Consider the following 13,218-nt stretch of genomic DNA (forward strand, 5'->3'; position numbering starts at 1 on the left):
GAGGATGGAAATCTTTCCTTTTGCCCTGAGATTGATATGTTTGCTGACTTGGCAAAGTATTAAGTAAGGCAAGGGAAGGCACTGCTGCCGTTTGGAAGGTCAAAGTCTTCTCATTTGGTTGGATCTGGCTTCCACTCCCTACTTGCTGATAAAGGGTGGTTGTGGGGGGTTTCCCTTGATATGTCCTTACCTCGGCGGAGGCATGGTTGTAAGCATGTGCCATTGCCTCAGAGTAAGTTTTCCAAGTGTTGGCATTGATCATGTACTTGAAGAAATAATCACGTAGGCCTGCTGTGAAGGCCTTGAAGGCAGTCTTGTCATCTGCCTCAGCGCAGCGAGAATACTCATGGCTGAAACGACCGGCATACTCTCGTAGTCACTCGTCCGGCTTCTAGCGAATAGTGTACAAGTCATCTGCAGAATGCAAGCGATCGGTCTGGAAGATATGTTGAGAAACAAACAGTTTCCTTAGTTCCTTAAATGAGTCTACTGTTTCAGGTGGAAGATGGCAATACTAGTTTAGAGCTCTTCCAGAGAGGGTGAAGGGGAAGAGAAGGCATCGCTTTTCGTCGGTGTGCATCCGATATGCCATGGTGGACTCAAAGAGGTTAAGGTGTTCAATTGGGTCCTCTCTTTCAGTATAGAGTTGTAAACCAAGCTTTTGATTTGTCTTTACTTGAAGGGGGTGTCGAGGATCCTCCTTGTAAGAGGGCCAGGCCTAGGCTGGTTCCAATCAAGTATCTTAGCTTGTTGTTCGGCCTTCAACTTGTTTACTTCCTTAAGAAGCTGTAGGACAAGAGGGTCTTGAATGGAGTCATGTACCACTTGAGCTTTCTTTCATAAATCTCCATATCCTCTTAGAAGTATGAAGATTTGATCAAGGGCATGTGATTTTTCCCTGCACTTGCCATACTGACTTCCAAGGTATGTCTGTCGGAACATCTCTGAGTCCCCTATACCTTCATGTTTCTCTAGGACTTGTTGCCCCTTCCCCAAATTGGTAGCCGGCCTGGGACATGGGAGGGAATCGAGTCTTTCAGAGGCCCATGGGTCATTGATATTCGAGCTTACATGGATAGGATTGTCTCGACGTTGCTTTAGGAAATCTCGACAGTCGCGAAAGACGGCTTTCGATCCTTCCACTCTTTCTGTAAGGAGGTGTCTTCTTCCACTTCTCCTACTTCGGGTCGAAGCAGCTGGGTTAAGAGAAGTCTCATGTTAATCAATGTTTTGATGATTAGCTCGCTCCTCATCAGGGATACCCATGTCGAAGGAAGGCGACCCTCCGTGTTGGGGGGCACCTAGATGATGATTGATGTCCACAGGGGTAACGAGCTCGCGTGTTTGAGTACGCCTAGTTTCGTGGAGCGTCTCAAAGAGCTTCTCATACTGCTCCTGGAGGACCTCATTCTTCATTGCTATCTTGTTGTTCTGAGCTTTTAACTCATCGACTTTAGCTTGAAGAGCAACCCTATTTCCTTCATTCTTTCGTTGCTTCGCACTAGGTACAAAAGGGGTGTAATTCTGTGTGTTGTGGCTTCTTTCGCTCCCCATGTTGGAGAAGGATGCCTGGTCAAAAGAGAGTGTACGAATGGTGGAAACCAGCTTGACAAAGCTGAAAAGAGTGGGAGTAAGTGTCGTTCCCACAGACGGCGCCATATGTTGATGCACAAAATCAGCGAGGATTTTGGTACCACAGAAAGTGTTAAGTTTGTGACCTTCGCTAGATTGCTCCGATCACTAGTGTGGATAAGCATGTAAATGGATAGTGACAGGGAAGCAAACACAAGATGTACGTGGTTCACCCAGATTGGCTACGTCCACGAAGCAGAGGAGTTCTCGTTAATTATGAAGGGTTTACACAAGTACATAGGTTCAAGCTCTCCTTTAATGAGTACTAGTGAATGATTTAGTACAAATGACATTCGGAAATATTGTGAGAGAGTGATCTCTATTTATAGAAGAGAGTTTCTAGTTTCATTCTGACATTGACATGTTTCAAATCCCATCAAAATAGGGATGCTATTTTGTAGGTATTAATGTAGGGTTGATTGGTTGACCTACTGATGTATATATTACTGTAAAGTTTATCAATGGAATTCATTCGAAACCAATTCAGTTTGCAATTCAGTTTGCTCCTTTCAATTGTCCTGCCATTTAACCATTTTAATATTCATTTTTAAGATGGTATCCAGAGCATAAAGTCCTGGTACTTTGATTGCCTTCTTTTTCAACCCTTTTTATTTTTCCAAACATCATGTCAGATACAGAACTTCAATCACTACCACAAACCAGTCAAACCCATAGCAAGGTCGGTATGGATTCATCAAACCCCGTCTATGTCCATCATTCAGAAAGTCCTGGTCATATGCTCGTCCCAGAAAAATTGAATGGATCCAACCATCCATCTTGGAGCAAATCCATGATTCATGCTCTCACAGCCAAAAACAAAATTGGTTTTGTTGATGGCTCCATTCAGCCCCCATCAGCAAAGGATCAACCAAAAGAATACGCTCTCTGGAATCAATGTAATAGTATGATTTTAACGTGGCTTGCTCAATCTATGGAGCCTGATTTATCCAAAGGAGTTGTTCATGCCAAAAGTGTTGAACAGGTATGGGAAGATTTTAAAGATTAGTTCTCACAAAAGAATGCACCAACAATTTATCAAATCCAGAAATCCATCGCATCCCTCTCTCAAGGTTCCATGACAGTTTCGGCTTATTTTACAAAACTTAAAGGCCTTTGGGATGAGTTAGAGACTTATCAACCTTTTCTCATCTGCGACCAAACAAAGGCACACAATGAACAAATAGAAGAAGATCGAATGATGCAATTTCTCATGGGTCTCAATGATATCTATAGTGGAGTTCGAAGTAATATTCTCATGATGGCACCTTTGCCTAAAGTTCGTCAAGCCTACTCACTTGTTATTCAGGACGAAACACAGAGACAAATGTGTTGGAACTTTTGTTGGAACTTGTGAGTGGGACTTAGTCCCACATCGCCCAAACACTTTCAAGAAGTCCACTTTATAAGTCTTTTCTCTCCTTTATGGTTTGAAAAGAATTGGGCCAAAGCTATGGATCTTGGGCTTTACAAATGGAGGTTTGGGTGTATATATTAAATGTCAAGGTAAGAAACAGACAATCCTTACTTATTCCTATGATGGCAAACAGTGTGTTACCTGTACGACGTAAAGGGTGAATCATTATTCTTAATAATGCTAACATCTTATAGTTGAGATGAATAGAACAGGCTATTCTTAGTTAGCATTACCTATATGAGATTGATGTGGGGTCGCATCTTTGAGATTTGATATGGCTACAATTCTCTAAAGGTCTCATGAAATCAGGATATGTTCACGACCAAAATGAACACAACCGTATGAATTGAAGTGTGTCAAGATGTGATCTGTGTGATACTTCTTGTTTCGATTTACTACTTACAATGATCAATTCAAGATATTAAACTCACTGCTTCATTAGGTAAATCCGATAAGTACTCACTCGAGAAGGTTCAAGTCCAAAAGACACCTATCCCGATGCATATCATATCTCAGTTCTCTGGAACAATGTTACTGATTTAGTTAGTATCTTATTTTCTATTCAAATGTGTTGCTAGCGTTTGAATAGAAAATGTGGGGTATTGTTGGAACTTTTGTTGGAACTTGTGAGTGGGACTTAGTCCCACATCGCCCAAACACTTTCAAGAAGTCCACTTTATAAGTCTTTTCTCTCCTTTATGGTTTGAAAAGAATTGGGCCAAAGCTATGGATCTTGGGCCTTACAAATGGAGGTTTGGGTGTATATATTAAATGTCAAAGATGGGCCTTGGGCCTTGGGGCTCTTGGGCTCGGATTGACGAAAAACACAAGTTTTATTTTTTCGTTTTGAATTTTTGGATTCAGTTTTTCCGAAAGGATAAAACTAAGGGAACAGTTACGTCAGTTTTGTAACTGATAAGGACGAACGGTTGCGTTTGTTCAAGTTAAGCCATTATATATATGGCAGTCCGCTCAAAAACGAGAAAGAGATCAATCCAATCGCTCATTTTACTCCTTACAGAGAACAATACTACCGATTCGTCAAGAATCCAAGTTCGTGTGCAAGAACTTGGATTAGATAGTTGTATCCTGCAAGATAGACGTCCTTTGAACTACTGCACTGGTGTAGGGACGTATTTCTGTCTTAGGAGATTGCTCTGTAAGCCTCTATCTGCAACGATCAAGTCAGTTATTTGTGATTTACATGCAATTTCGTTAAGTGTTAACATTTTAATATATTACATCTTTGTTGAATTTGCTATTTGCAATAAACTGTGCAAATTTTATATATATTATATAAGTAACATTTGATTGGTTCTAACAAAATGTCTTCGGGATTGAATGAAAATTTTACCATTGCTGCAGCTGTTCAGAGTTGCTCAAACCATTCCTTCAACAATTCCAAAAATATCCGTTATGAATACTGTGATAAAGACAGACATACAATTGATAATTGTAGGACTCGAAAATATCATTGCAAGTTCTGTGATAAAAGAGGCCACACTAAAGACAGATGCCGATTTAAAAATGGCACGAATGGAGGAAATCACAAGGCACAGCAGCGTCTCCAAGGCAGCAGCCTCCTATGTGCTGCCCTTGCTTCTTCTCCTGCTGCCAATGCAGCGACAAGTCACATCATGACTGCTGCAAATGCAGCGCACGTTATACCTCAGCCACAGCCATCTTCACATGTCACCCCTCAGACACAAATGCAAACGCAGCCTTCACCGAACCCGTTGCAAGGTCTTTTGGCTGACCAACTTCAACAATTGGCTCACGTTGTGTCAATGATGAATTTAAATAACACCTCTGGTAATAGCAGTGCTTATGCGAATGCAGCAGGTCTGTCTCCTTTTACTGTTGCATCCATTAATTATGTATATACTAAACCTTGGATTTTGGATAGCGGGGCTACCAATCATATCATTTCAGATTCTTCATTTTTTTCCAAAAGCACATCTTCACCACTAGCCACTGTTAAATTACCCACCGGCTCTTTGGCTAAAATCACTTCTACAGGAACCGTACCATTCAATTCAGATATTACTTTAGATAATGTTTTATGTGTTCCTTCTTTTCACTTAAATCTCATGTCTGCCAGTCAAGTCACTGATTCTCTAAATTGTTGTGCCATTTTGTTTCCCACTTTCTGTGTCTTGCAGGACTTGGCTACGGGGAAGATGATTGGATCGGGTAAGCAACGTGATGGTCTTTATTACATGTCCCCGTTGCAACGAACGCCTCTTTCCTGTCAAGTTTCTCATCCCTCCAATTTGTGGCATCTGCGCCTTGGACATCCTTCACCTTCTCGCCTTAAATTAATATTTCCTTCCTTGCCTTCAAATAATTTTTCTTTTGATAATAATTGTAATGTTTGTCCTATAACTAAACAAACTAGACTTCCATTTCCTTTAAGTTCTATATCGACTCATGCTCCTTTTGATTTGTTACATTGTGATATATGGGGTCCTCATAAAGTTCCCACACATTCGGGAGCTCATTTTTTTCTTACCATTGTCAATGATTTTACCAGGTGCACATGGGTTTTTTTGATGCAACATAAACCTGAAACTCAACACCTTTTAAAATCTTTTGTTACTTTTGCTCATACACAATTTCATGCAAACATCAAAGTAGTAAGAGTTGACAATGGGTCTGAATTTTTGTCCATGAAAGATTTTTTTCAAACCAATGGCATTGAATATCAACGCACATGTGTTTACACTCCACAACAAAATGGCGTTGTCGAACGTAAGCATCATCACATTCTCACCGTTGCACGTAGCTTACGTTTCCAATCTCAGGTACCCCTTTCATTTTGGGGTGAGTGTGTATCCACCGCTGTCTATCTTATTAACCGATTACCATCTCCTTTGTTATCTAATAAATCCCCTTTTGAGTTATTATATAACCGTCCGCCATCTTTTGACCACTTGAAAGTTTTTGGTTGTTTGTGTTTTGCTACTGTTGTTCACCCTACTCATAAATTCGATCCTCGTGCAAAACAATGTGTCTTTGTTGGGTACCCCACTGGTCAAAAAGGTTATAAACTATGTGATTTAGACACTAAAAAATTCTTTGTCAACCGTGACGTCAAATTTACTGAAAATATCTTCCCTTTCCAGTCTCTACCTTCATCACCTCTGACCCTTCCCATACATGACAACGGGGGGCCCTTCCTACACCCCCACTTGCCCGGTCTTGCTGATAGCCCACCCTTACCGCCAGCTTGTACACCTTCCCGTCCATCAGCTCAACAAATCTCTATATGGACTCAAGCAGGCCTCTAGAAACTGGTTTTCGACTTTTTCAGTTACCATTCAGAAAGCAGGTTACCAACAGTCAAAAGCTGATTATTCTCTTTTTACCAAGGCTCAAGGTACTTCATTTACTGCAGTCCTTATCTATGTGGATGACATACTTCTTATAGGGAATGATCTACAAGAGATGGAACGTCTGAAAACATTTCTTCTCACACGCTTCCGCATCAAAGATCTTGGTGATTTGAAATATTTTTTGGGCATTGAATTTTCTCGTTGTCAGAAAGGCATTTTCATGTTTCAAAGAAAATATGCACTAGACATTTTGCAGGATTCTGGACTTATGGGAGCACGCCCAGACAAGTTTCCAATAGAACAAAATTTGAAACTCACTCCCATTGACGGAGCATTGTTAGATGATCCCACCAAGTACAGAAGACTAGTCGGACGATTGATTTATCTTACTGTCACTAGGCCTGACATAGTCTTTTCAGTTCGCGCGTTGAGTCAATTCATGCATGAGCCTCGCAAGCCTCATTGGGATGCAGCTTTACGAATTCTAAGGTACATCAAAGGTACTCCTGGTCAAGTTTTATTATTTCCTGTCTCTGACAATCTTGAGTTAAAAGCTTTTTGTGATTCCAATTGGGGAGCTTGTCATGCCACAAGAAGGTCAGTTACAGGATATTGTGTTTTTCTTGGAAATTCTCTCATCTCATGGAAATCCAAGAAACAAGACAATGTTTCTCGATCATCTGCAGAAGCCGAATATCGAGCTATGGCCAACACATGTTTAGAGTTAACTTGGCTACGCTATATATTGCAGGATTTAAAGGTTCTGCAAAAGGCTCCCACATCATTATTTTGTGATAATCAAGCTGCCCTACATATAGCAGCTAATCCTGTTTTTCACGAGCATACAAAGCATATTGAAATTGATTGTCACATCGTTCGAGAAAAACTGCAAGCTGGAATGATTATTCCCTCACATGTGCCTACTCGTTTCCAGTTAGCAAATTTATTTACAAAAGCCTTGGGAAAAGATCAATTTGCGACACTACGTGACAAGTTGGGAGTTCATAATATTCACTCTCCAACTTGAGGGGGAGTATTGAGAAATATCATGTAATATATTTACCTAATAAGGTTTATGTCAAATCCCATCAAAATAGGGATGCTATTTTGTAGGTATTAATGTAGGGTTGATTGGTTGACCTACTGATGTATATATTACTGTAAAGTTTATCAATTGAATTCATTCGAAACCAATTCAGTTTGCAATTCAGTTTGCTCCTTTCAATTGTCCTGCCATTTAACCATTTTAATATTCATTTTTAAGAAAACATGTGTCCATTGATATTGAAAATTCCATAAACTATCCGTATCCAAAATTCTAAATATCTACCGCAAATCATACTGCCGAATGTTCTGCTTGAAGTGAGGTGGATGGATAAAGTTTCTGTTCCAACTTCCAACCTAACTTGGTTTGCAATGCAGAGATCAGTAGTGGGAAATAATTCAGTTCTTGTAGAAATGACTTGGCGGTTCTTGAGTCTCTATGCTTTTTTAATCCTTGGAGTTTGCTCTGAATCATTGCTAAAATATTGGGCAAATGAACTAGGTCTATGAGTTTCATGATACCCTGATATTGTTATGAATCTATGCTTGAATAGTGTGTACTGTTATACGTACATACATACATGCATAAGGGTTCCTCAATGCGTGAAACCATTATGCTTCGTATGTTTTGGTTATAGATTTTCTTTGGCGGATTGTTTTGGTTATACATAGCAAACTGATTTTATCATTCCTTTTAATTGACTTTTAATCTGTTTAAGCCTTTTGTTTTATATTTCTGGGGGCTATTAAACATCACTTTTATTTCCAATTTATTTTCTGACCTGTGTACATGTCGTCGTGGCAGCCTGTAGGATTAGGAAAAATTGCCACACTTATAAACGCAGGAAAGATTGATTCGTCTGAGTTGATTACAATGAAAACGCTCAAGGTTCAGTAAATTTCTTCTCAGCCTATTGCACTATTTCCTACGTCAACGTTTGTTCATTCTGGTAATTATTGTTACCATAGGATACAGGGGCAATAGGGAAGCAGATTGAAGATGGAGTGCGATTTGTGGAGCCAAAAACGATCACAAAGTGACACGTGGACTTTGGGACAAAAGAAGACAAAAATACCCTTGAGGTATAACGGGATTCCTACGCGCAAGTAGTGGGTAATCATCCTCCACCAATTAAAAAATGCTCCAAAAGAGGTAACCAATTCCAAACTATCTCATTTTAGGTAATTATTTCCGAAACTTAATTTCTTTAATATATTATTTAGTTAATTAATTATCTAAATAATATATTCTTCCCATATCTCCTAAAATCATCCCTTAAAATCATAAATAATTGATTAATTAGGGGATCAACTCAATTAATCCCCTAATTGTCAATAAAGTGACCCAAATTAGTAGACAAAACCGGCCACCTCCCTTTGCTCCATACCTTTTCTGATTTTCTCCACCTTATTACCCAAATAAAGCTAGTCATTCAATTTGGTAACTCCCCATTTATTTCTATCATATTTTATTAGCCAATAAAGTGGCTAATTAAACCACAAACTCACCAAAAAATAGACAAAGTGGCCGGCCACTTTCTTAGAAAAGTGGACAAACCTAGTCCTATAAATAGTCACCCATTTTTACCAAACACTCATTCCAAACCTCTTGCAAAAAATCCCAAATACTCTAAACACTATTTCTCTCTAAATTTCTAACTTTGGCATCGGAGGTTCTTCGGCCAAAGCCCCCCTCATTCATCGTGGACGCGTGAGGCTTTTGGCCTTAACATAAGGTGCTAGTTGTTTTGTAGGTGCAAAATCGTCCAAGATCGAGGAGGAGAAAATTTGCATCCACACGATTGATGGGACGGGGTGCTGAACAGATCCAATGGCCAATTCATCTGGAGGTATGTGTATTCATCTAGGCATTGTACATGACATGGACTTATGTGTTATGTGGGTACCCCTGTCTTGCTTTACCCCCTTCACTGTCCTAGATTTAAAATTGCTGCCTTCACCTCAAAAATGTTTTTTTCTCTTCAGAGCTGGATCATATGATGATATCACCACTGGATGAGAGTGTTTCACCACTTCAATTCTGTTTTCTGGACCAAGGAATGGCGATATCAGTTAACTATGATATGTACATTACTGCTAGTCCAATGGTTTGCTGATGTCATAATTTACTTCGTTTTTGTAGTGTGTAGTAACATTACCTTTGATCTCCGTTAAATTTTATCAATTAAAAACACTGGAAAATATTGATCATGTTCATTAGTGGTAGTTTAGTGATGGCTCGAAATGCTGTCAGCAAGGTACTTATTTCGAATAAACATCTTTGAACAAATATTACATAACTAACTTTAGCATAGAAATCTGAAATTAGTTTATAAATGAACTATTAATCCATTAATATTTACTGATGGCAGATACTTTCCTATGCTAATTATTTTTCACATGGATATGGAGTAAATGCATATAGATCAGACTTCGGGTTTCATTCCTCTTTGTGTTGCATGCAACTCGAAAATGGACTTATGAGAGGTTTACAGGTATCACGTGTCACTGTAAGGTCAAAGGAAGCTGTTGAAGCTGCAGGTGGGTCTGTTAGAAGAGTGTATTACAACAAGTTGGGCTTCCGAGCATTGCTCAAACCCGAGTGGTTTGATAAGAAAGGCAGGTTATTGCCGAAAGCAGCTAGACCTCCCCTGAAACAGAAGGATGAAGTTGATGGCTCTGGCCGCTTGCCAGCCCCAACGAAACCTATTCCTTTTTTTACTTAAGACAAAGAGCTGGCCTCGGCCTCTACTTGACCAAAGGAGCAAAATTAGTTTGTTCTTTTTCGGATATTTGTACTTTTAGATCCAGTTCCTTCTTCAGGTGCTTTGCATAAATTATTCTACTTCATAAGAAACAGTGAGTTCCAAGGAAAATGATCTGTTCGGATAAATTGAATGAGGAAAGGTTTTCGTGTCAGTGTTGCTTTTGAAGGGCACCTTGTGATATTGTCTTATGAGCTAATTGTTCTCCACTTCTTACTAGGTGTCGCTTGCTACTTAGTTTCCGTCTGAGTATGCGCCTTTGAATTGCGGTTGCAATATGATGCCCATATGTAATTTTTAGGAAATTATCGGGTTAATTATACTAACACCCCTTGAGGTTTCTTGTTTTTTCACAAAAATCCCTCAGGGTTGAAACATTACCTAATCCCTGACGTTTCAATTCACTTTCACATCCACCCCTTAAGGATGAAAATTGAAATTACCTATCTTTAGGAGGATTTCGATCCTTGGAGAAATGGTTGTCAGCCAGGTCACCCTATCTTTTGTCTTGGTTGAAATGATTCCTCACTTAAAAATAATAAAATTTTAAAAACTTACAAATGTTGTGGCCTATATTTAACTGATAGGGGAAGGGGGTCGGCAGCACAGAGAGAATAGAGAGGGAGATGTGTTTGTAAGGTTGTGTAGAGGATCTTGTTATTCCCCATGTGCCTTTATTTATAGTAATAAGAGGGAGAAGAAATCCTTCTCCTCCAAGGAATACAAGTACTAATAGGAAAGAATAACTAGAATCAAATCTAATATAGGATTTACACAATCACACTTAAACAAGAAGGTTATAACACTTCCCCTTGAGTGTGTAAATACTCAAGTAGATTCAGTATCATGTAGAGGTTGAGGAAGTCAACTTGTAATGCCCTGAAAATTTAAATATATGAATTTGCAGAGAAAAATCGAAAATAAATCGATTTATGGGTATGAAAAATTGAATTGAGAACTTTTAAAGTCATGTTTCAGGAAATTATTATAAATTATGTTGTGAAATTTATCGTTAAGTTCAAAAGATTAACGTAATTATTTGAGGATGTATTTTATCAGATTTCTTGACATATTTGGATAGAGGATGATCCTACGAGTGTGTAGGCGAAAACCGTTCGTGAAACGGAGTAATAATGAAGAAGTTATTAACGATAGAAGTTTAGGGTAAAATGGTCATTTGACCAATATCTGGAAGACTCTAGATTTGCTGGAGCAAGGATCTATGAAGCCACGTGTGTGGCTATGATGGAAAGGGAAGGAGAGAAAGGGAAAGACATGGACCAATGAGGAAGGAGGAAATGAGGGAAAGGAGAGAAGAGGAGAGAGGAAGGAACCGGACCTTCCTTCAACCCGTCGACCCGACCCAACCATTGTTTCCAATTTCGGTCACCATTGATGACGAGAATGGTGCTAAAATAACCCTCCTTTCAACACCATTCGATCCCTTCACCAATTCCATTCCAATTCCGATGGAAATATGCTTTAATTTAGTGAAACCCGCACCGGTGGTTGTGATGGGTCTGTGTTTGGATCTCTTGTTTGTGAAGCCACAATAGTCGACCACCACCCAGGAACATGTCCCAAGCCTTGGTTTGGGCGGTGGGCCACCGAAGGTGACGAATTGAGGACACCCAAATTCTAGGGTTCCGGCAGAATTGAGTGAAATTTTGGGGCTTTTCTCGGCCGAATTGGACTTCGGCCCAGGTATGAAAGTTGTTCCTCTCATTTAACTCTACAACCTTATAAAATTTGGTAATTTTTAGAGTTAGTCAGAAAATTGGGTTTCCGTTCATCAGAAACTGGCACCTACGGCAGTGTGTGGCCAGTGGGCCGACGTTGCTTTTTTCATGCAGATTTTGATATTTTTAAATCCGTATTTGGTTCTAATGATGCACAAAACTGGAGGGGTCTTGGAACAACGTAAATCCGACCGTAAATCTGCAAGAAAGTAAAGAACACAAGATGTATTGTGGTTCACCCTAATGTTTAGGCTACGTCCACACTGATATTGTATTTCTCTGTTTGTGAGAGAATTATGAGGGTGAGAGCCTTTCGATTGTGAGGGTGAGGAGGCCCTTTTATAAACTAAGGGCTCCTCCCCATTTTACATATTTGCCCCTTCATTTATTACATAATTACATTTGAGTCCGCCGAGTATTTATACGAGATCTAAATACGGAGGCCCTAAGTATGGTACAAACAGTAGTCTCCCAAGTCTTCAGTCAAGAGAGTCTTTTGGCTAGAGACTTCAAATTTAGTCCATGTGTGGGCCGAAATAACTAGATGTCGTCTTCAACTAATACTCGATATGAGGCGGTGCTCAAGTATGGTACAAACAGTAGTCCCCCAAGTTTATGTATGATTGACATGAGTGATGCTCATGTATAATTTTGGAGTACTGGACGTACTTTTGATCACCTGGTTGGTGATAATAGCGGCAGGCTGCCGAATAATTTTGGAGTACTGGATGTACTTTTGATCACCTGGTTGGTGATAATCGCGGCAGGCTGCTGAATAATTTTTTGTAGTACTGGACGTACTTTTGATCACCTGGTTGGTGATAATAGCAGCAGGCTACCGAATAATTTTGAAGTACTGGACTTACTTTTGATCACCTGGTTGGTGATAATAGGGGCAGGTTGCCGAATAATTTTTTGTAGTACTGGACGTACTTTTGATCACCTGGTTGGTGATAATAGAGGGCCTGACTCTTTTGGGCATATGTGCCTTCGCCCTCCACATAACATTCTAGCCCATTATTTTGGGCTTGCCGTTTTTTTTTTTTTTTTTTTTACCCTCTGATGGGGTTATACAGATGTCTCCGAAAGATAATACAAATAAATTAGATCATTCAAAACAAAGGTTTCGATAGTTGTAGATCTGAAGGAAGATTTTGTGAAAACATGTTCATTTGAGCAACATCATATAGCATGCAATTAACAATTAAAGGCGGAATCATGCTTGCATGCACTCAAAAACAAAACATCAACCATGAAATTCAAAGCCTAGTAGATTGGTGAACCAAGAC

The 13,218-nt window shown here is 39.6% G+C and overlaps 1 protein-coding gene across 1 annotated transcript; it reads left to right on the top strand.

Moving 5' to 3' along the window:
* The first annotated feature begins 6,205 nt into the window (after positions 1–6,205).
* LOC139193941 (uncharacterized mitochondrial protein AtMg00810-like) lies at positions 6,206–8,466 on the top strand. The gene is made up of 3 exons (XM_070817813.1): positions 6,206–7,141; positions 8,231–8,314; positions 8,395–8,466. Exons 1-3 carry the CDS (start codon positions 6,206–6,208, stop codon positions 8,464–8,466), a joined length of 1,092 nt encoding a protein of 363 aa, XP_070673914.1.
* The last annotated feature ends 4,752 nt before the right edge of the window (positions 8,467–13,218 follow it).

Source organism: Malus domestica, chromosome 01 (assembly GCF_042453785.1).
Source record: "Malus domestica chromosome 01, GDT2T_hap1".
Taxonomy (NCBI): Eukaryota; Viridiplantae; Streptophyta; class Magnoliopsida; order Rosales; family Rosaceae; genus Malus; species Malus domestica.

What these genes read in the sequence shown, in the direction of transcription:
- LOC139193941 (XM_070817813.1), top strand. Translation starts at nt 6,206, where the DNA reads ATGACAACGGGGGGCCCTTCCTACACCCCCACTTGCCCGGTCTTGCTG. An exon ending in ATATATTGCAGGATTTAAAG is followed by an intron (nt 7,142 to 8,230) that starts GTTCTGCAAAAG and finishes TCGTCGTGGCAG; the next exon opens with CCTGTAGGATTAGGAAAAAT. An exon ending in TTACAATGAAAACGCTCAAG is followed by an intron (nt 8,315 to 8,394) that starts GTTCAGTAAATT and finishes TTGTTACCATAG; the next exon opens with GATACAGGGGCAATAGGGAA.